Below are 24,629 nucleotides of genomic sequence, written 5' to 3' on the forward strand. Positions count from 1 at the left end.
ACAGTGTGTGATATAATGTTAGGCCATGGCCGTTTTTCACCGCGCAAGAGCCCCGCCTACTACAAATCGGAGGTGGCGCGAAATATGCCCTTGCTCCGGGTACCATGGCACCGAGCTAAAATACTGGGTCCTGCAGTTTTCAGTTTTGTTTTTACACTGAATACTGTAGAAATATAATTGTGTTTAGTTTTCCAAAAAATATAAAGCTTGCAAAGAAAAAAGTAAATAAATCATAAAGCGTTACATTAGCAGGCCCTAGGCGTGCTAGCTTTAGTGATTACGTTCTTGTAAGTGAAAGCATTGAGCTGTAAGACAGTGTACATACCATTGCAAGGTGACAGATTACATTCTCTTACAGACTCTGGTTTTTCTCCATCACACTGATCACCGGCCCGACACAGGACTTGTCTCACTTCAATACCTTCACCACAGGTCACGGAACACTGCAGAGAGAGTACAGATCACAGAGCTGTAATCAGCCAATGGTATAATAATACATGGAGACAGAGGCTGCTGCTGTTATCCTCTTTGTTCAGGTAAGCTTATCATTTATTTATCTTACTATATACAGTACTTGGCGAGCCTCCTTCTACATTCATACTAGCTTGCTAATTGCTTCTATCTAACTCGTCATTTACTAAAATGAATGAAGGAAACAATAATGGTATTTTTTTAAACTATGATTAGCAAAGTATATGTGACAAAAGAGAGATAAAGTGGAGAGGGATAAAGTACCAACCAATAAGTTCCTGACTGCCATTTTTCAAACAGCTTATAGCATGACTGTTAGGATCTGTTTGGCTGGTACTTTATCTTCCTCCAGTTTATCACCGTACAAGGCTAAGTACATATGGGTCTTGGTTGCTTGACTATTTAAAAAATATATATATTATTTGTGTGTGACGACCCCTGTAAGTTAGTAGTCAGAAACCACCATTACTTTATTTAGATTTGCTTTCATATAAAGATGGCGCCCATTTTTGTATCATGGCGTATGGCATTGTTTAATGATCGGACGTCGGGGGTATATGCATGTATCTCAGCTCAGTAAAGTCATAGAAAGCTGGGATAAAAATCATTATTTTCAGCACATTTCAGGTTTTGCGACTTTCTTCATTATTATGTGCTACAGAACACTGAACAAAATCCATGGTAAACCCATACTAATTCACACTATGTAGCACTAGCTACATATTGTTAATTGTTTTATCACTATTATACATTCTGACTTAGCGAGTGGACCTGAATTATAGTGTGTCAAAATGCACCAAACCATCAGTGCGGTGGGCTGCCCTGGAGTTCAAGGGAAATTTATTTGGATCGGATGCTGGTCGTCCTACTGTATGGCCAGCAAAAGTTCCACATCAAATATAAAATTCCAAGTTTTTTTTTACAGTTAGCCCTCATAGAGTACTGTGTATGCTGTGAATCTGACATCAAGTCAGTCCCCGCCAGAGATATTAGAGGTCAATTTAGGTGAAAAAATATAAAAATAGCAATTTCAAAGTGCTATTAGAAAAAAAAAGATGACAAGATACATAACTCAAAATGTGTTTGTTAAATCTTTGAATATATAGCCATTTCCCGGCTAAAATTACAGATCTGAAATAGTAATCCTCCCACTGAAAAACAATCCAAAAAACAGACTTAAAAGAAAAAAACTTACAACTAACTCTGGGCTTAAGGAAGTAAGGAAGGGAAATAATTTGTACTTACTGTATATGACAAAATTGTAGCTTCAAATGTGCTGAAAATAATGATGTATATCCCAGCTTTCTACAACTTTTGTGAGCTGAGACATTGGGTGAAATTTAGTAGGATGAGAGATTCAGAAGGTGATATATTTGGTAAGAAATCTCAATTTTTAATGCAGCAATCATTTGCACTGCAAAAACAGTTTGATTTTGCAGTGTAAAACGATTGCCGCTTTAAGAAAAACCCACTGGAGATTTCTTACCAAATCTCTCACTTTCTCAATCTCTCATCCTATTAAATTTCAAGCAGTGCATTTACCCCAAATATCCACAACAATGAAAAATGTCATACTCCATGATACAAAACACCCGTCATCTTGAAGGTAAATAAAAATAAAGCTATGGTCAGGAGTCATCACACACACAAAAAAAAATGACCAAGCCAAGCAATTAATTTCATCCTGGATTATTTGATACAGATTGTCTCATCTGCTCCAAGAGTGTGCACAGCAGATAAGCAGTGCTTGTCCTATTACTGTTACTGTAGGTACGCTGATTATACCACTACTGTTTTATCCTAGATAAAAGTCTCTAATTTCATACATGTTCAATATTCTTCACGGATTCTTTTCCAACTCTATAACATCATTCCAAGGGTATACAGTCACTAGGTCGACACTGAAAAGGTCGACATGTATTAGGTCACCACACTCCAATGGTTGACATGGCTTTAGGTCGACACAGGCATTAGGTAGACATTGGGAATGTCGACAGTTATAAAGTCAATGTGGTTTTTTTTAAACTTTTTGAGGGGAGCTGACGTGCCAACAGGCGGTGTTTTATGCCCTACCATCCACTAGGGCATGGAGGGAGAATATAATAGTGTGCAGAGCTTAGCGAGCACCAATATGCTGTCCATGTCGACTGTGTAGACATTCGGGACAAAAAAGTGAAAAACCTATGTCGACATTTGACCCTCCCAATGTCGACCTGAAGCTTGTGTTTACCTAGTAACCCTGTCGACCTAAAGCCATGGCGACCTTTTGAGTTCGTCGACCTAAGGCCTGTCGACCTTCAGTGGCTGACCTAATGCATGTCGACCTTCCTGTGGTCGACATAATGATCCATACCCATTCCAAGCATCTATTACACAGTCAGTCAAATAATATCTGGTACACACAGGCGCTATGTTACAGCATGTAATGCTTCGACACTCACAGAACCTGCACACAGCTACTTTCTGGCAAGAGTGAGCCTCACTGTGCTTTGTGGCAATATAGCCGCTGCCTGCGGTGCTCAGCAGTGCTAGCGCTGTGCTCAGATAAGACAACAGTGCCCTAAAGCAAAACTCCTTAAGGAGTGCGTACATTAGGCTACAGGAAAACTTTGTGATGTGTTAATGAACATCCTCCCAATATTACTAAAAGAGCGTACAATGGCTCTGTTCATGCCTTAACTACAGTAGCGCTGTTTCTTTTAAAGCTATTATGTGTACTCCCGAGTCCCTGAACCAGTTTGCTTCTATTTTGAGTTTGCTTCTATATGCTTTAAATGGCTGATAACAGAAAATAGCCTGCACTTAGCTGCACAGCAAATGTAAAGACTTCTGTTATTCTGTTCTGAAAATATTCTGCTCACCGTATTTACATATGCTTGTTATTGTCAACAGCAGCTATTTTATATAGTGGCATTTCTATTACAGGTTTGGTGGACACAACTCTGCTAGTGGCAGCAGGGATAGTAGCACAGTAGCCTGACAACAGTTCATGTATTGACCCGGGCAGTTCAGGTCTTGAATCCCCTGCCATGTTTTCCATGAATGTCCAGGTGTGGCATGTCCAGACCCTGGGAGGGATGTACCAAGCAGTTGCATTACATCCCGCAACACATCGCAATCATACTAATCACATGTGTATTAACATATGCCATTAGTATCGCAAAGGGCAGCTCTTGCGATAGGAGCTGCCCTTTGCCAAGCAGCAGGAGGGGGTTGAGCGGGTCTCCGTGGATCTCCCCCCTCCTGTGGTGCCCGGCAGCCTCCTGCTCAGAGGGCTGCTGGGCTCCTCCTCCCTGCACCCGGAAGAGGTGCAGGGAGGAGGAGGTCACTGGTCCGGGCAGCACAGCACAGATGCTGCCCGGACAGAGGTGAGGGTGGGCGGCAGCCGGGGACGCAAAAGGAAATACTTATGATTCTATGGGGTTACGCCAGTTAGAGCTGGCGTAACCACCCACGATGAAGCCCTGGCGGTGGGCTTTACTGCATATGAAAATGTGGTAAAAACCCAATAACCGCATTTTCAGTTTGGTACATCTTTGGTACATCTTTGGTACCTGTCTTTTTCCATTTCTGTGAGCTAATCTGATGTCAGAATACAAGGTTTTAGTTGAATGGAGAAGACAGGAGAAGAAACTTTATGACTTAGACTTTCTCCAGTGACAGCATGCTTCTCTACATACCAGCAGTCTCCAGTGACAGCATGCTTCTCTTCATACCAGCAGTCTCTAGTGACAGCATGCCTCTTTACATACCAGCAGTCTCCAGTGAAACAATCTGAGGTGTAGCTGCAGTAGGGGCCGGGGGTGCAGCCGCATCTGGGCCCTGGCATTACCCCTGCACCCAGCTACACTGCCAACCATACACTCACCTCCTGATTCCTGTGGTTGGCTTCTCCTCTCTTAGAAGTGTGCTGTTGCACTGCAGTCTAGCTATATTTTTATAGGATGTAATAACCAAATAATAACTCATCTAGTACATTCATAAAATACTAGCTAGAGCCGTATTGGTTGCTATGGGCAACACCTTTCCTTGTCCTCAAGAAAGCTTGATAAATCTCCCCCATATTCAGCAATGTGTTAAAGATATTACAGATATATTGATACTTTTACTGACCTCAGACCAGGCACCGGTCTTCCACTGAGCTGGACAGGGAGCTCTATTGCATGATCTTCTACTTTCGGGACGCTCCCCATTACAGTACTTGCTGTGGACTGAGCGATTTGTACCATCATGGAGGGGCTGAATGCATCGCACTATTCTAATCTGATATCCAGAACCTCCACAGCTTTTCGTACAGTGCTCCCAGTCATCTGCTATCCAGCTAGAGGGCACAATTATAAGTGTTACTGTAAGTATTATGGACAATGACACAAACTATACAGTAGTTTATTACAACTACACTGAGGGATTGTTTCTGTTATGCGAAAAGTAGGATCTGATTCAGAATAACAATCAATCTGTGGATTTCACACCGATAATGTGAGGGCAACACATGCACCTCTGTGAATCCACAGGATATTAGAGGTTGCATGGAACCGAGGGGAATCTCCACTAATGGCTATATGAGTGTTTGCAGTTACTTATGCCATGGGAATGTACCCAAAGATGTGGGATACTTATACCCCATTCACGCCGGCCACCTGGCAATTACCCAGCATTTTTGGGTACCGGGTCATTTTGCCAGTTGAAGCCTTACCCCAATTCACACCAGAAGCAAATTCCCACATTTTTTTCTGTGGTGTGAAAGGGTCAACATGAGTCTTAAATCCCGGCTCTCCGACCCTGGTCAACAGCACGGTTGGAGTGCCAGGATTTAAGACACATGTTGACCCTTTCACACCAAAGAAAAACCCGGATTTTTCGGCAAATTCCCGGATGGAAAATCTTTAACCCGGGAATTTGCTTCTGGTGTGAAAGTGGTATTAGAGGTAAGTGAATTGTGTGCATCTGTAAATCAGTGAGACGTACCATAGTGACTCCACATATTATACAATACAAATACGTTAATAGCAAAATGGCCATAAATTTGAATAAGCCATAAACCTGTTGTTAAGGTACTAGTACAAAATGATATTACAACATCCATACATATCAGGGGAGTAAGCTCATACCAGTGATTCTGCACTGGTACATCTGGGAGAATAAAGACTTCGTTACTTATGTATTATCTGGGCTGCCGATTTTTTGATTGTATGCCTAAACTTAAGGCATACAATCAGATGCGATATCGCATCGCATCGCATACGACCATATCGCATGCGATGACCCGATTTTTCCATAGGATTCAAAGTTAAAATGGACTGAGTCCATTTTAACAAGGAATTCAATGGGAAAAAGGGGTCCTTTTCATACCCCTACTATCCAAGTGGGCATGGAGTTAGATATAAATCTGTGGCGAGTGTAGCGAGCCACCGAGCCCGAAGCGTGGCGAGCGAAGCGTGGCGAGGGGACGTATTCTGTGTCCCCTCGCGGGGCTCGCTACGCTCGCCACGCTTCCGGCAGGTTTATATCCAACTCCATGCCCACTTGGATAGTAGGGGTATGAAAAGAAAAAATCGGGTCCATCGCATCGCATCGCATGCGATATGGTCGGATGCGATGCGATGGACCCGATTTCAAAATCGGCAGCCCAGTTAGTACATAAGTACCAAGACTTCTTATTGTAATTTATTTTGGCAATGTGGAATCTTTAATTTTGGGTGCTGGCTGCAAAGGAGCAGCCATAATAAATAGACCCCTCAGGGGAGTTTTTAATCAAAGCTAGAAATAAAATACAGTACCAGCCAATCAGTTTCTACCTTACATTTTACAGGCTGTGTTTGAAATATGACAAAAGTGGATTGGTTGGCACATTATCTCTCACAAGGTTATCCAAGCTTTGATAAAAACCCTATAAAAGTTTTAATACAATAATCAGTAAATTGCCTTAAAACTATTTATGCTCTTCTTCTTTTCCTTCTCTGCTTGGTGTAACTAACAATAAACAGTGGAGAGTTAGTTCTTATATTGATCAACGCATTTTAAATCTGTGGTCTCAAACCGTGTTACACCCCAAATTTTTGAATAGTGAGTGTCCTGGGTTCGTGAAAATATATATCTATATCTATATATACATACACACACATAAACACACACACACACATAAAAAGTACACACACTAGCAACCAGCCCCATGCCTCGGTTTCATAGAAATTAATGAAGAGGTCGGTAAGCTACACTACCCCTGAGGACTCATCAGTATGTTGACATTCTCTCAGTGCCTACATGATGAAAGTCGACATGGTTAATCTCGAACTTGAGCATAACTGTTCGCACACCCATAGGAGTTTTGTGCGAATTTGGGATTCGGGCAGGAGGCAGAGGGGGTGCCATTGCCTACATTTAATCCTTTGCAGGAGAATTTGTGTTATATTAGCTAAGGTCTTAAGGATATTATTGCCTTATAATACTCTGATTATAAGTAATACAGTGACCTTGAACATATCAGACATTCACAAGACCTGTGTTGTGCATATACAGTGTATGCAGGTTCTATTCCATTACAGAAACTGTATTCAGCACTTCAGAAAGACAAGGAGACAGTGAATGGAATGTTTGCTCACACTGGCTGTGTACACTCCTGTAGATTGCACATTCGGCGAATTGGCTTAGGTTTCTTGTTGGCTTCACAGAAGCTGCGGTGAACCATTTTGTTATCACTTTTTCTTCGACAGCCATATTTTGTATACTGAAAACCTTGAAGGAATAAAAAGCAACATAATAATTTCATGATGAGTACATGTAGAAGTCTTTTGTTGACAGTTACATCTATATACGTTACATCCATATCTATATACAAATACACATATGAAGTATACTGTACAACATGGTACATAATGGCATTGAGGGAAGGTTCTGTAGTGCACTGTATCAGAGCAGATTGTTCAAAACTAGAACACTTTATGTATTTTCGGTACTCTTTACTTCGCACGGCGCCCATCGCGGGCATTGAATGCACTAAAAAATCGGGTGCGACGTGACCGACGCGATGCCCGCGATTTCCCATAGGGAACAAAATGTTAAATGTCTCAATTGACCCGATTTTCCTGTTCAATGCCTCAATTGACCCGATTTTTCCATAGGAAACAATGTTAAATGGCCCACAGAGGCCAAATAGGCACCCTGAAGTGTGAAATGGCCCCCACAATTGTTAACGCCACCCCACGATCAACGTGAACCCGAAGCGTGGCGAGCGCAGCGAGCCCACGAGGGGCGGCGGTACGCGTCCTACGACCTTTTCATACCCCCACTATCCATGTCGGCGTGGAGTTGAGAATAGAATAGTGTGGCGAGCGCAGCGAGCCACCGAGCCCCGCGAGGGGACGCGGATACCTGTGAAGCCCGCGAAGGGACGCGTTTACCTGTGAAGGTATCCGCGTCCCCTCGCGGGGCTCGCTGCGCTCGCCACGCTTCGGGCTCGGTGGCTCGCTGCGCTCGCCACACTATTCTATTCTCAACTCCACGCCGACGTGGATAGTGGGGTTATGAAAAGGTCGTAGGACGCGTACCGCCGCCACGCTTCGGGTTGACGTTGATCGTGGGGTGGCGTTAACATTTGTGTGGGCCATTTCACACTTCAGGGTGGCTATTTGGCCTCTGTGGGCCATTTAACATTGTTTCCTATGGAAAAATCGGGTCAATTGAGGCATTGAACAGGAAAATCGGGTCAATTGAGACATTTAACATTGTTCCCTATGGGAAATCGCGGGCATCGCATCGGTCGCGTCGCACCCGATTTTTAGTGCATTCAATGCCCACGATGCCCGCGATTTTTTTACCTGCGATGCCCATGATCAAAATCGTGGGCGCCGTGCTAGGTAAAGAGTACCGTATTTTCTATACCAAACCTCTGTCCCATTATGGTTCAATGTAATTCCAGCTTCTACACAACACTTACCTCCACCACAGGGCTTGGAGCACTGAGACCAACTTTTTAAAGCCCACTCAAAAGTATCAAGTTCCTCCTGCAGCACATTGTTATTGTTTATTGAAGGCAAAGAGTCTTCATGAATGATGTATTTATATGTTAAGCTGGACTTGGTGTCATTCTCCTGAGGAATAACCTTTATAAAGAACAACATAGAGAAAGTGTTCAGTTATCAAACCGTAACATTATGAAATACTGTATTTTGACAGTACATGGAAATCCGAACATTTTGTGAGGGGAACACAAAACACCTCTGCCTCCAAATTCTTTTCCCAGCCAAATGTACATTTTTTTTTTCGAATATCTGTAGTGTTTCTTATTTCACTTAAATTTATGTGTAGCTGGCTGCTAATGAGCTCCAAGAAAGAGTTCATTAGATCATTTAATATTTGTTATTCAGATCATGGAGGTGGTCAAAAAAAGTTAAATAAATCTGAAGACTGCTACCAGATGGTGTTTTAATTTTACATGTGGATTTATTTGTTCCGCTGTACTTATAACAAAAACAAAAGACTAATATGTTAAAGTAAAATCATCTGTTTTTTGTTTTAAAGGCAGATGTAGTGAAGTAATTACAATCTCGCCATTATCATTACATACAATACAAGAAACCACCATCCAATGCACAAAATTCCCACAGTATAGACGTATACTGTACTACAGAAGATTATGTATACACATTCTATCCTTTACAATAGTTTTATTTTTCAAGATTAATTTCAATACAGTATGTAGAGGTCCACAATTTTCATGTATATTTCTCAATGCAAGATATTTTTGTTATTAGGGCTGTGGTATATAAGGTCAACATTCATTATGCTGACATGAGAATGTTAACATAAGTAAAATGTCAACATGCTTGAAATGTGAACATTTAGGGCCAGATGTATAAAGCTTTAAAAGTGGTAAAATGGAGAGTGATAAACAACCAATCAGCTACTACCTTATGATTGTCGACATTGTGAATCCCGATCGTATGGCTGCATCCCTTTAATTAGTCCTATAGAAAGCATGATGGATAAGCCTGATGGCGGATAAGCATCCAAGTTGTGGCTGGACTGTGGTATCATGGTAGATGGGGCGAGGCAGATGTATTACAACTTAGAACAAGAAGAAAAAGACGGGAAAGCTAGTTCTATGGATGCACACCATAGAACTTGGTGTGCATCCATAGAACTAGCTTTCCCGTCTTTTTCTTCTTGTTCTGAATATACTTAGTTAACAGGATAGCACCCCCGCTAAGAACATATGTCATTATTAAGCGGACCAGACCCGCAAAAATTAGGGTCCTATTTATTGTGTGCAGATCTCAACCAAACCTACCTCCTTCCAAACGTATTACAACTTAGTGCTGGTGTGTTTACTGTTTCAATAGGGTATTAGTGGGAGCATGTAAGGAGTTTATATAGGGAATGTTTGTAATAGAGTGGCAGATTTCTTAAGCTTAGTGAAGTGATAAACTGTCTGCTTTTTACTACCAGCCAATCAGCTCCTAACTGTGAAGTTACAGGCTTCATTTGAAAAATGAAAGGTAGTAGCTGATTGGCCGGTGATAAAAACCAGACCCTTTATCACTTCACCGAGCTTAATACATCTACCCCAGATTCTTTTTTATGACTGTATGGATAACAGTGTATCTTGCTGCCTGGTTTGGATCCATTGTTTTCTGTAAGCCTATCTTTCTTTTTTTACCTGTGTCTCCCTTTCTCTGTCCCTATTCTCTTTTTCTAGTTTAGTCACATTGGTATTCCCCTCCCAGCCTTCTTACAGGCTGCGCTGTCTGACATGGTCTGTAGAGTTATGCAAATCTACACGGGCTTCTAAATGTTATATGTATATGAGGTCTAGAATGTACAGTATACAAACCACTTAACAGCGGAAAATATTATGTATTTTATGCTTTCAGCGGATATGCAAGATTGGTTGCGCTTGTATATCACAGAAATGATCCTGGATGTATGGATTTTATGACCCATACTGAGTTGCTCCAGTGTAAGGGTTCCATGCAGATTTGGAACTCTCACATGAACACGAATATTCTGCTAGATTCTCTTCTATCAAATCTCAATAATAATGAAACTGTATACCGCTCCAAAGTGTTTTTTTCGGGTTTTTTTTTCGAAAATCTTTATTCAATTTTTCACATATATAAACAAACTACAATAAATATATATATATATATACAAGAGAGACATTTTCTCTGCAGTTATATCTGATATTCGGAGAATTTTCCTCTTTATCTTTTTTAACCTGAACCTTCTAAGCTTTTATGCAGATATATATGTCTTAATTTACATAACGTATTCCTGGATATAACCCATATATCCATTACATACTTAATCACATTAAACAAACAATTAAATCAACAGTCATTCATACTTAAAAACACATAATACAGACACATTGGGAAAACATGGGGTAGGGTCGATATCTCTACTTCTTATAGCAGAGGGGGTTCCATTTCTCAATAATTTTTAGTCATCTTTTTGCTTGCTTCTAGTCTATTCTTTCTTAGTGGTTCTCATCTTCAATTGATCTTCTATACCATTGTGTCTCCATAAAGGGAAGTAGAATTTGATGTTGGGTTTGTCCGTCTAAGGTTTCAATAAAAGCCCCCCAGATCTTATTGAATCTCCTGCCTCCTTCTTCTCTTTCTACTAGTGCATTATATTTCTCCAAGTATAAGGTTTTTATCAGGCTGTTTCTTACAGATTCTAACATAGGGGCACTTTTGATCGTCCAATTCTTTAATATAGTTTTCTTTGCTATCGTGACTATTATTGTCATTATTGGGTTCAGTTTCCTCTTATCCTGGATTATATTCCAATCAGAGAAATCTGCCAAATAGTGCTTTGTGGTCCAATTTTACATGTATTTGAAATGTGTAATTAATAAAGTTTACTACCTTGTACCAAAACCGTTTTATTTTTATACAATCCCAAAAGTTGTGCTTAAAAAGTGCATTCTCTGCGTTACATTTAGGGCAAGTGCCTTTCTCTTCTATAACCATGTGCTTACGTTAGCCCTGTGTAATATAGGCTCTATGTGCCGTGCAAAAATGGACCTCTTGCAGCATTGCTGAGAGTCATTTTTTCAGTGTCTTTCCTATCTGTGTTAACATATTTGATATTGAAGTGTTATCCGGCAAGTCCCTAAACCAGGAATTGTGGAGTGTTGACAATAATTTTTGAATGTTATCAGGAAATAAGTCCCAATATAGGGATTTTGTTTTATAAGTGAAGGTGCTTTTTAATAGTAACTCTATTTTATTAGATCCATTAGTTTGGGAATTTAGTGCGATTACGTGGGGTGGATTCAGTATACTCTGTGTGTAGTGTCTTATCTGTAAATACATGTAGAATTGTTCCTTGCCCAAGTTATATTTTTCTGTCAATACTTGGAAGGTGTATATTTCCCCACCTGGGTCATACACGTCTATGATCCCCTTTTTTGCCCACTCCTTAAATATTACGTTCTCCATTGCCGGTACAAAGAGGGGGTTTCCAGCTATAGATATATATTTGGATCTGGTATATGAACTTCGTAGATATTTGTGTATCTTTATCCATGCTAGGTGGGTCAACATAAATATACTATTAGCTTTACAATTAGCTGGAACCTTGTTCCTCGGCGTGTGTAACAATGCATTTAATGTATATGGTGCTACTAATGTTTCCTCTAGTTCAAAGTTTCGTAAGATCCAATCTGATATATGCCTAAAGGAGACAGCCAAAGAAAACAGTTCTATATTTGGGTTGGCCAGTCCTCCTTCTTCTCGTTTTTGTTGTAATTTATTTAATGCTATTCTTGTTTTTTTTCCTGACCACAGGAATTTCGAGAAGGCCCTGTTACACCTTTGGATGTCTCCTTTTGATATCCTCATAGGCAGCATCTGAATCAGATAAGATAGCTTAGGAAAGATCACTGATTTTATTACTGCAGCTCGTCCCATTAAGGATAGAGGCAAGTTGTTCCAGTCCTCCAATTGTTTCACTATCTGTTTAATCTTAGGGGAGAAGTTGTTTTTGTATAGGTCTACCATTTTTGGGGTAATCATCACACCCAGGTAGCTCATTGCCTTAGACACATACTTAATTTGGGAATGTTTCTGTTGGAATTCCATGGGTATAGCTGTCCCTCCCAAACTTAGTATTTCTTATTTATTTGGATTGACTTTATAGCCTGCAAATGCTTCAAACTGATTTATTGTCTTGTATATGTTTGGCAATGAGGCATCTGGGTCCGAGATAAAAAGTAGTAAATCATCAGCAAACAACGAAGTTTTAATTTCGTGTTTGTCCATTTTGATGCCATGAAAATCCTCATTAAATCTCAGGGCAATGGCTAGTGGCTCAATAGCCAGAGTGAATAGCAAGGGGGACAGTGGGCATCCCTGCCTTGTCCCCCTTGCTATCCCGATAGGGCTTGATAGGTAGCCATTGCTTAAGATCTGAGATTGTGATTGCCTATATGTGGCTTTCAGGACTTCCTGGAATACCGTATATACTCAAGTATAAGTCGACCCGAATATAAACCGAGGCACCTAATTTTAAAACAAAAAACTGGGAAAACGTATTGACTCAAGTGGGACCCTCACTCGAGTATAAGCCGAGGGGGGCTTTTTCAGCATAAAAAAATGTTCTGAAAAAGTAGGCTTATACTCGAGTATATATGGTACCTCCGGGAATCCAAATCTTTTTAGGGTCTCCATAAGATGGTCCCACGAAAGCATATCAAACGCTTTATCGGCGTCTATGGCCATTAATAGATTTAACTTATTGTTTTGCGTCTGTTCCAGCCACTGAGCCACTGCCATTACCTTTCTAATATTACAGGTAGAGTGCCTCCCCCAGATAAATCCTGTTTGATCCCTATTTATTACACTTGGTAAATATGTTTTTATTCTGTCTGAGATGATTTTTGTAAAAATTTTATAATCTACGTTCAATAGTGAAATAGGGCGGTATGAGCCAGGTAAGGTTGGATCTTTACCTTTTTTTGGAAGTACCCTTATTAATGCTGCATTAAAATATTGTGGAACCTTATGTAGGGTTATTATTGAATTAAAGAATTTCATGAGGTCTTCCGAAATTTCATTAGTTAAGGTCTTATAGAACTCTCCCGAAAACCCGTCTGGGCCCGGCGCTTTTTGTGGTTTAAGTGCTTTTATCGCCAATTGGACCTCCATATTTATTAATGGGGAGCAGATTTTTTCAGAGAGTTCTTTAGGTATCTGAGGTAAACTTATTTTGTTCCAGAAGGAGATTTTTGCTACAATATCTGGGGGTACTTCTGTATATATCTCCTCAAAAAAGGATCTGAATATCTCTACTATCTGTTTATTTTCTGTTTTTATTCCATCCTGTCCCTTCAGTCCTACTATTACCTTTGGTGTATATGGGCTTCTGAGTAGGCTTGATAGAATTCTTCCTGCCCTGTTTTCTAACTTATGAAATCTGAAAACTTTTTGAAAGATATATCGATCTCCTACTAATTGCAAGTTATTCTCAAATTGTTGTTTTGCCACTGCTAGATCTAATTTAGTTTGTGGGCTTGGGTTTAACTTGAACTCTTGAAAAGAATCTGTGAGTGTTTGCTATACCTCTGCATATGCTAATTTAAACGCATTCTTCACCTGTATCTCATGGTTCATTACTGCTACCCTCAGTACGGCTTTCGCAGCCTGCCAGAAATTTTGAGGGTCTTCCCCAGCCTGTTTCTTATTATTTTCTTTATATTCCACCCAGTGAGTTTTTAGTTTTTCCCTGAATTTCTCTGATTTGATTAAGTGTGATGGGATTCTCCATTGTCTATAGGGACCTTTATCTTGGGTTGATGCTAGTTTTACCCATACCACTGCGTGGTCCGATATTACTATCGGTTCAATTTCTGTTGATATCATTTTTGGAAATAATGATTCTGAGCACAGTATAAAATCTATCCTAGAAAGGGAATCATGTACCTTTGACTGGCATGTATATTCTTTTTCTATTGGATGCATAGCCCTCCATATTTCCACCAGTTTTAGTTGATCACATAACCATTTTATCCCAGATCCAGGCAGAGATGGTCTTTTTACCTTTTGCTGATTCGTGTCCATATAGTTTGATGTTACCAGGTTAAAATCTCCCCCAATCATCAGATTGCATGTACTGAAAGGTCTTAATATTGCTATCACCGTCCAAAAGAAACTTTTGTTATATGTATTAGGAGCATATGAGGAACACAGTACGTATTTAGTTTTTTTCTATACATATGTCTACCACCACATATCTGCCTTCTTTATCAATAATCACAGCATTGAGTTCATACTGTAAATGCGAGGCAATTAGAATTGCTACCCCTCTTGCTTTTGAGTTATAAGGAGCGGCTGCCACTACCTTTCTCTTCATCATATTTAACTTCCCCATTTCTTTTTCTGTTAAATGAGTTTCTTGCAAGCAAGCTATTTCTATATGTAATTTATTCAGATATGTCAGGACTTTTTTCCTTTTTCCTGGGGAGTTTATTCCCCCTACATTCCATGTAGCAAATTTAAGGCCCAACATATCTGAATTTTTTTGTTAATCTATAATGACCCTTGTTTCTTACATTTCCTATCTGACCGGGGAAGGGACACACATAAGGATTGCGACAAGACATGGGGTAACACTGACTGCATTCATACCGTAATAAGATGGGGTTCCCCCTGTAGCCGTGTACACGGCCAGCGGTTATCCCTCTCATTACCTACAATTTTTTCAAATAGACTTCCTTGGGGCAAAAAGAGAAGAGAGAGCAGGGCGCGCCTTTCAGCACTGATGGTCTTACTCTTTTCCCCGCTGTCTCTCTCATGTCCTTCGGAGTTAAAGCTCCTAACCTCCTCCCTCCAGATTCCGTATGTTGTTATTTTTTTATTTTTTATTTAATTTTAATTTTTCTCCTTCATTCCTTCCCCATTTCTTCATTTTTCTCCTCTCTTCCATCCTCTTCTATTATGTGTGTATATATATTTTTATATTTATTTTTCCTTTCCCCTCTATTTCCCTCCCTCTCCCCTCCTCGTCTTTCTGTATATTTTTATATGCTTATTTCAATATGGTTGGGGGGGCGCAAGGTTATCGCAAGTGTGTTATTCAGATCTCGCAAGTATGTCCTTGCTTCTGAAGACTTGGCAAAGTCTTTGTGGGTTTCTCCATCATATATCCGAAGACGGGCTGGGTACATGAGGGTGAATTTTTCCCCGGCTTTGAACAGTTCTGTACAGATCGGGCTAAAGTCTCTTCTAGCTTTTGAAACTTCGGCTGAATAGTCGTGCTTTTTCCTTGATGCCTTCCAAATTACTTCCTTATGTAGGAAATTCAGGCACCTGAATATTACTGGTCTTGGGCGCTGTTTACTTAATTCTCCTTCTCCTTCTCTCGGTCTGCCCAATCGATGGGCTCGTTCAATTACCAGGTCCGAGCAGCTTGATTGAATATTTAGCAACTCTGGGAGGATGTTTCTCAGAAAGTGATGAAGTGGGGGTCCCTTCAAGGATTCTGGCAGACCTATTAGTCGAAGATTGTTTGTTCTAGATCTGTTCTCTGTCTCCTCCAATTTTAGTGTTATCTGCTGGTAGGCTTTCTGCATCTCAGCCATCTGGGATTTTAGTAGGGCTGTGTCTTGGAATAGCTCTCCCACTTTTTGTTCCGTTTCTAGCACCCTGTCCGCCACTTATTTTATCTGGCCTTTTATTTCATCCACCGCTTGTCTCATTACTTCAGCCTGGGTCTGAAGCAAGGGTTCCAGGGTCTGCTTAATTGCTTGAACCATTGCTTGGTATTCTTCCCCATCTCTATCTCGAGTTGGAGTTTTTGGGGAGCTCTCCTCTTGCGTGCTGGTATTACTCAGGCCGCCAGATTTCCTTGCTGTTTTACTGGTGTTAGTGGTAGTTGCGGCCAAATTTGCTGTCTGGCGAGTTCGTTCTGCACGTTCATTTTGGTTTTTTGACGGCATGGTTGGTTAGAGAAATTTCTCCATACGACAGTCTCTAAACCTCTCTCCAATTGTGTTCTTTATATGGAGGCACTCTTCTTTAATTTTTAAGGGTGGGCAGTCTCTTAAGTCAGATCCCTGCTATAATCTCCAGAGATATTATAAACAGTCTTGCTATTTTAGTTTAGCTTTGATATTTCTCAGTATCAGTTGTGGGCGGTTCTATGCAGTTTTGAGCTTTCAATAAGCAGTCCTTTGGCCCAATTTTCCAGGCCCAGAGGTTTTTTAAAATTATCTTGCTCTGAGCCCTCTAAAGGCTTACTTACTTTAGTGTGGAGTATACCTTGTTGTATTTTGCTGGCAGTTTACTTGGCCTTAGCAGACTGGAAACTCGGTAGCTTGTGTACAGTTTGGTCCAGGCTTTCAGGCTCTTCAGGTTCAAATAATATTCTTATCCTAGCCTCTTCTGCCAGATCCTACTGACACTCCCATCCAAGCCCTTGCACCTGTTCGGTAGCTGGTAACCCGCTGATACCCACTAACACCCACAAAAAAGGGGTCTCAGTCACAAGTGTCTCTTGCCTTTATTCCTTTTGCACTAAACTGGCTTTTGCACTTTATACTGGCTTGTCACTCGGTTCCCTGCCAGTAGGCTTCCACTTAAGCCAGGGTTTTCTCAGTGGTAAGCAGTTATCTTAGGGCCTCTATCATCAGGGGGGTCGTGCCTCCCCCAGCATCACACAAAAAGGAGAACAGGAAAAAAACAAGAGGAAGGTATTCTCCTACCAGGGATCTGCGAGTGTAGGTCTTATCAGCGGGGCTCACCCAGAATACATTCAGGCTGTTCCACACCGGAGTTCGTGCAGGGAATTTTCCGTGCTTGTCCATTTTCCTGGGGGGTTTGAACTGCCAGGGTCTTTGCACGGTGTCGTTTGCCAGTAGCCTGCTCCTTATAACATGCAAGTTTTAGCGAGGTCTCAGCGGTTATTTTCCTGTGTCTCCAGATCTGGTCTCCAGGAATTGCTCTGCTGTGCAGCTACTAGTGGAGTGTCTTTCCTCTGCCTGCTCCGGCGTGCTGTTTGTGACTGGAGGTATAGCGCTCTGCAGTCGCGTCTCCTCTGACCCGGCTTGTGCGGGTGATGCGCCTGCTTGGTCGCGCCCCATCTACCTATACACAGAGAGCGGCCACAGCTCCCCTGTCTTCCGGTCTTAGCTGTTGCTGGGTGTCGCTCCACAGCTCATGCGGCCTCTCTCGACTGCTCTTAGGCGCCTGGTACCGCCGGGATGCCGCAAAGCCGCTTCTCCTCTGCTCCGGGTGTCCGGTATCACCGTCACTTCCGGGTCTGTGCTACAGGGAGCAGCGTCCCCTGCAACGAGTCCTTCCTGTATTGGGAGCCGCTCCGTAATTCGGCAAGTCGTGGGGGCATCTGTATCCCACCAGGCAATATTCAGTAGCGGTGTTCACCAGGCCATGTGCCGGCAGGCTTCAGGGGCTCGGTGCATCGCATGTGCCGTGTCTCATCTGGTAGGATTTAACATGGGTTTCTTTTTTTCCTGGAGGGGGGGTAACGGAGCTCGCTCTCCCTGCAGCCTACTCCATGCTACAGGAACCGGAAGTCTCCGCTCCATAGTGTTCATGCTTTGCAGTGCTGGGTTTGAGATAGTTCCCATATCAATTGACACAATTCTTTGCCAAAAAAATACATTTTGCACCCGGTTCCAACTAATCCCTCATATTTTGCTTGGGAGGTACTCACAGTTGTGCTCTATGGATGCTAATGAGTTTGTTGCCTTTCTTTCACCAAGTATTTTATGTAGTAGTTATTCATTCACTATTTTTGCAATGTATAACCTGAAAACATGTGGTTATAGCTCCTTGCACTCTTCTGTGTGCTGTATGGGCCTGTGGCTACAATGAATACTACATCGCTCAGAATACTGCAGGATGCAAAAAAGCAGTGGGGCTGATTCACAGAACTGTCTGCAGCCCTGCGAGCAGTTAGTCCCCTCCCTGCCTGAGAGGAGGGCTGCCTCTGTGCATGGCTGCAAAAGGCAGCCGTGTGAAGAGGGAGAAATTCACCCACCATTAAATGGATTTACCCCCAGCCCCTATGGGAAGTGCTGCTTAAGTCAACACTTGGCACTGTGATGGCCGTGGGGAGATTGGGGCCGCTGATGACGTCAGAGACCGTCCCTCCCAATGGGTGGGCCCGTCTGCATTTTTGTGCGGCACATTTCCAGAAAATAGTCGGCTGTCAATCAGCCAGCATATGGCCTATGATGACAGGTCGGTTCTGGCTGCGGTCGCAATGAGGCCTCGTGCATACGTGGTCCTCCGATAATTTCCAGGGCGGGTCCCCATGTGCACTGCATCTAATGAGATGAGATATGTTTCATCCACCAAGCCTGGTTTTTATCAATTAAAAAAAAAACATATGTGTATATGACAATAACCAAAGTAATATAACTTACCAGCACCACTATTGCATCATGTAATGGTCCATCTGTGTGCACAGTTTCTATGTCATCTTCAATAATGTACTCCCACTCTACACCAAGATCTATAAAGGATCGTGACTTGACTTCTTCGCCTTTTCCATTGAGAATGTAATGTCCTGTTGCCTGATTTTTAATGGCTTATGAAGAAAGAAAATAATTGTGTTTATGCTCAATAAATCATGAGATATAATACATAATGTGTCATTAGTATTTAAAGATTATTGGATTTTAGTTGAATTGTGCAAATATTTTCTCTTTTTCTTTATAGATTATAATTCTATTCCAGGTTAAGGGCAAGTTTTTGTTCTTGCCTTGATAATGCTATTTTTTGCTATTGTGTGTACAGTATATGTCCATGATAAGTTACAAGTGTTTATGCCTATGCTACATTTGTGACTTTATACAGCTTTAAGAGGTCTATGTACTAATCCCAGGGTTGCCGACTTTCTGGCTGTCCTCAGGGAGGCAGCCAGTTTAGAAGGAGGGGACAGGACAAGCATGTGTGATGCGAATAAGGGGTGGGGAGGAGCATGACTCACGTGACTCCCGAGCAGTGCAGCATATCAATAGCCCCGCAGACCCCCGGCGCCCCCACTCAGCGCCTCCCCGCGACCGCGGGGTCTGCGGGGCTATTGTTACGCCACTGAGCTGATTACTGGTTATCAGAAAATAGGTGCTAAGGAGCCACTTTATTTTTTAGAGGGGACAATTATGGGCATGATAGGGCACACATATGGAATATGTGAGTTTTCTGTAATGCTGACAATAAATAAGTACTAAGGGGCCGCATTATTTGAAAGAGATCTTCGCCTTTCCCTGGAATTATTTTTCTGTATCATAAGGGGGTTACATCTAGTGAGATACTGTATTTGAAGAGATAATTGTTCCTCTCATATTTTTAGAATTTGTTTTAAATAAAAAACAGGAATGACATTGGACATTGTCGCTGTTTTTTGATCTGTCCTCTCTGTTTAGGTGGGTGGATTTGTCCTTCATATTTTTAAGATACATTGCAATGAAAACCACCCTTGTCCTGTGCAGTAAATAGGGTAAAATGTGACCAGTAGTAGCAGACTACGGTTCTGATTCAGACCAGTTCACTAGACTGCATACAGACAGAGCAGCTCTCATTTGAGCTGCTCCTGGCAATTTTATTGCCAATCGCCACCCCCCACCAGCCGCCTCCCTCCTACAGAAGGGGGCACGTGCACACGAGATGCATGAGTGCTTCATTCTGTCAGAGCCCTCCGTCCATCTCCCCCGCTCACTGCCCATCTGCAACAGCTTGCCCCTGCTCCCTGCCCTTCTCGCTAAAGCAGAGACGGGCAGGGAAGTCGCTGATCACCGCTCCCCACCTTTTTGCTGATGGGGAAGCGTGAGCAAGTGAGAAGCTCTTGCGTCCCAGTCTGCCGTCCGCCAGCCTTTCAGATCACCAGTGCTGGAGCAGAGTGGTGGACTGCGAACTGGCTGAATCTTGCTCATGCATCCCCATCACTAAAACGGCAGGGAGCGGTGATCGGCGGCTGCCCTGTGACATCAGCCACCTGTCCCGAGCAGATATCGACACTACTGCATTCAGAGGAACACCCAGCGTTTTAATGGCTCACCCATAAAACGCTGGGAGTTCCCCTGACCCAAGCCCCTGCCCGCCCCCTTCCCTAACCTCACAGTGTGAATGCCTTGGTGTGTGTGATACTTGCTGAAAGCATACGCACAGTGGGTTTGCACATGTGCATATTCGTGCATGTGCAAACCCCCACCATCGAAAACAGGGCCAAATTCAGACCCTAACAAACCGGTCTGAATCGGCCCATAAAGCTGCCCATGCAGAGTGACAGCAGGTGTCATGTGAGTGACAGTCTGCAGCCATGTGGTAGCAAGACATGGACACATTAAAATGCCAAATTAACTTTGGCATTCACTAAAATCCAATTGTCTGTTTACGTCTGATTACTTGCTCCTTAGAAGAATAAACGGTACTTATGTATTATCTGGACTCCCATGTTAAATGAACCCCATTTTTTCATACCCCTACTATCCAACTACGCATGGAGATGATTTTATATAGTGTGGCGAGCGCAGCGAGCCACCGTGCCCGAAGCGTGGTGAGCGCAGCGAGCCCCGCGAGGGGACGCGATCTCATAAGAAAAACGGGAGCCCAGATATTACATAAGTACCGAATAAACATATAGAAATATCTTAACCAATAATTGACATACAGACCCAATCATAACTACAATGTGACTATGTAAAAAACTTTGAATGATACATTAGGACACAATTCTGTCTAGCCCCTATATGAGTGTATTTGTGCCACTAGAGGGCAGCATATCCTTTTTTTTCTTTAACAGTTGATCAAATTGTCAGTTAGTTTAACCAGCTGTATTTTGGCCGCTATTTCTTTAGTGAAGAAAGTTGCAGTCAAGGTAAGCTGGCACTTAGTGTTACGTGTCCTCAGATGCCTTAAAACGCTATGGCCAAAAAGAGTCACGAAATTTTAAAATGATCCATTAGCCACAGGCATTAGAAATGAATCATTATCCTTTTGACAGAACACTATTTACAAATTCTGTACCTACAGTATATTTTGATAGCACCGCACAATGTATGCAGCATTCTATCCTTTAGTAAATTACTTCAAAAATATTTTTTATCATGTGATTCATTTAATAAATAGTTACAATAGAGAACCCATGATTATGCAGAAAACATTCTCTAGTGGCTTCTAAATATAACTCCAATGTTGCTGAACATGCATGTGTTAGCAGCTACTAGTATTTTAAATAGACATATATATATATATATATATATATATATATATGCTGAACATGCATGTGTTAGCAGCTACTAATATTTTAAATAGACATATATATATATATATATCCCCAATATTCTAAATTGCGCTAATAGCCTATTTAAAAAACTTATTTTGGGGTATTAGGCAGCCTCACCACTGAGTTCCCTGAGGGGTAGGGAACAAACAGAGCACAATATTTGTACCCAATAGTGGTATGGCGCCAATATTAGAATATAAATGTCCAAATAAGAGATCCACATCCAATGAAGCACATAGGAGATATCTTCCAGCACTTATTTATTTGTCTTCATAGGATTGTCAGAGTAAAATTGCATGTAGATAGTTTCCAACGTGTTTCGTCTCATAGAGACTTCATCAGGGAATACAATAATCTTTCTGTATATGATTAAAGCAATTGAGTGAAGTTGTCAACTTCTTATTGGTAATTTCTCCAAAACCTCTTTTTGTTCGAGGCTTGATATGCCCTATTTATTTAATACATCCATTTTCTATTGTGCAATTCATAAAAATTGGCAATGTGATGCCTAAAATATTGGAAGGTAAAATATTCCAGTTTGCCTAGTCTCTTACAGAATTAATAACTATACCGATAAGGTGGACAGAAGGTCATTCATCCGGGAAAAGATAAAACCCTCGAGAGAGACCAGAAGCACTATTGGAGTTTTGACCTTCTGTCCACCTTATAGGCATAATTATTAATTCTGTAAGAGAGGAGGCCAACTGGAATATTTTACCTTCTAATATTTTAGGCATCACATTGCCAATTTTTTTTAATTGCACATCTTCCGCAGCGCTTTACAGAGAATATTGGAACATTCACAACAGTCTCTGCCCAGTGGAGCTTAGAATCTATATTTCCTATCACATGTACACACGCACACATTCATTCTAGGGTTTTGTTTGGGGAGCCAATTAGCCTGCACAGTTATGGCCATGGTGGGAATAAAACCCATGCTGTGAGGCAGTAATGCTAACCATTACACCATCTGTGCTTCCCCAGCATGGATGGTGTAATGGCTGTGAACCCGGGCAAATTATATTGTGCATTCACACTGAATGATAACAGTAAACAATACAGTCAGTGACGTCAGCCACCCCCCCCCCCTTGCTGCATGCTTCATTGACTATATAGTCAAAATTGAGCATGCAGCTCAGATGACGGGGGTGTTCATTAACCATGTGGTGTGGTATTTAATTATGCAAGAGAGTGCATATAATTAACAATATTATACATACACACTAAAAGGTTTTTTAAACAATAAAACTCACCAGGCTCAAAATAAGCATTATTTGTAAAAAAATCATCTAGTGTGTATGAGGCTTTAAGGTGCCCATACCCTGTCACGATTTGCCCACTTTTCACCTGATTCCAATGGATAGTGCATGCGATTTATCGAATGTAAAAGGACTTCCAGGCAACTCCCCGGAAGTCCTAAATTGCATGTGATAACCCAACAATACAAGTGTATCAGAAAAACATGATCCACTGAATGGATGCCACACAATAATGGCCTCACACTGTTAAGAAACTTCACTAATGAATGGTATATAGATGCATCAATAATATGTACCCCAAATTAAGACAGACATCAACCTTAACATAAACGCTGTAAATATCCTGTGCCCCCTCTTTGGGAAGTTGGACACAAGAAATTTATAGCCCATATGTTAAGAATTATGCTTTTTCCTCTGTTTGTTACTGTACAGAGGCAGAACTCTGGGAGGCAATAGAGTCATCTGCCGCCGGGCTCCTGCACTCAAGGGGGAACCTCTGCTCCACTGCTAGTTTAAATCCATTAATTGAAAGCCATCAAAATCGCTTCTGTTGCTGAGTTCTGAAATATATATGTGTTCTCTCTCTCTTTCTGCATATACATACAGTATATAATATACATTTCATAACAGACTATATATATATATATATATTTTGAATAACGTTGTGTGTGTGTGTGGGGGGGGGGGGGGGGCACCAATACTCATCTTGCCTCCGGGCAACTGGGACAAACTTACGCCACTGTTGCTGTACATATCATTGATATACCTATAAACGATTCTAAACAGTGTGCAGTATTCACTCAGCGCCCAGGCTAAGTGGGGTCTTGTTCTACCTCAGTGGGGCATTGTTCTATGTTAGTGGCAATAAAGCAGGCTTCCCAGACAAGCTTGGCAATAGTTTACAGCTAATTAGTATTACCCCACCTACCTTTCTGGACTCCTCTGGCCAAGATCAAGAGATACAGCTACAAAGGTGGGGTTGAAGCGCAGTCCAAATAGGAGCCACACCAACTGCAACCTGCAACACTGCCAGCTGGGACTCACTTGCAGTTGGAGTTGCTTCCCTATTTAAATTTTGGACTGCACTGCAGATCTACCACTGGAGTGGCCAGTGGTTACAACTTAGTGGGAATAGGGTATAGATAATACAAGAGGGTTGAGTTAAGCTTGTAGTGGAGACTAGTAGTAGTTCGTTTATTTATAAGGTGCCACAAAGTGGACGCATCGCCGTACGTAGCAAACAAAAAAAACTAATTACAAGGTAACGTACAGGGTGTGCTGATAAAATACAGCATAAGTAGGGGTTTAGCTGGTAGAACTAAAATCAGCATCAGTTCTGAAGTAGGTGTCAAAATTGTCGAGGAGACTGAAGATGAAGTAGAGGAAGGGAAGAACAGGACAGGAGCACAGGTGAGGTAAAGAGGTAGGGTGAGTACGTGAGGAAGGAGGGCCCTACTCATAAGAGTTAACATACTAAAAATAGGTGGGTGGACGAACGAAAAACAATAGGATAAGTAGGAACGGATGGAGGGGTAGGTTAGGCAGGATAGGAGGAGTGAAAGAGGTTAAGAGGAGGAGGGATAGGCTAGTCGGAAGAAGTAGGTTTTGAGGGAGCGCTTGGACAAAACCAAGAAATTAGCAGCA

General features: G+C 41.8%; 1 protein-coding gene across 3 annotated transcripts in view; it reads right to left on the minus strand.

The window, feature by feature from the left end:
• The window catches only part of ADAMTS3 (ADAM metallopeptidase with thrombospondin type 1 motif 3), a 199,854-nt gene that overhangs the window by 5,488 nt on the left and 169,737 nt on the right, over nucleotides 1-24,629 (minus strand). For all 3 annotated transcript variants that reach the window (XM_083174676.1, XM_083174681.1, XM_083174672.1), the window contains 5 exons: nucleotides 18,866-19,029; nucleotides 8,408-8,573; nucleotides 7,074-7,206; nucleotides 4,585-4,792; nucleotides 326-443 (listed from right to left, as the gene is read on the minus strand). In XM_083174676.1, coding sequence (XP_083030802.1) covers nucleotides 326-443; nucleotides 4,585-4,792; nucleotides 7,074-7,206; nucleotides 8,408-8,573; nucleotides 18,866-19,029 — 789 coding nt within the window. The remainder of the gene's footprint in view (nucleotides 1-325; nucleotides 444-4,584; nucleotides 4,793-7,073; nucleotides 7,207-8,407; nucleotides 8,574-18,865; nucleotides 19,030-24,629) is intronic.

Source organism: Crinia signifera, chromosome 1 (assembly GCF_055691185.1).
Source record: "Crinia signifera chromosome 1, ASM5569118v1, whole genome shotgun sequence".
Classification (NCBI taxonomy): Eukaryota; Metazoa; Chordata; class Amphibia; order Anura; family Myobatrachidae; genus Crinia; species Crinia signifera.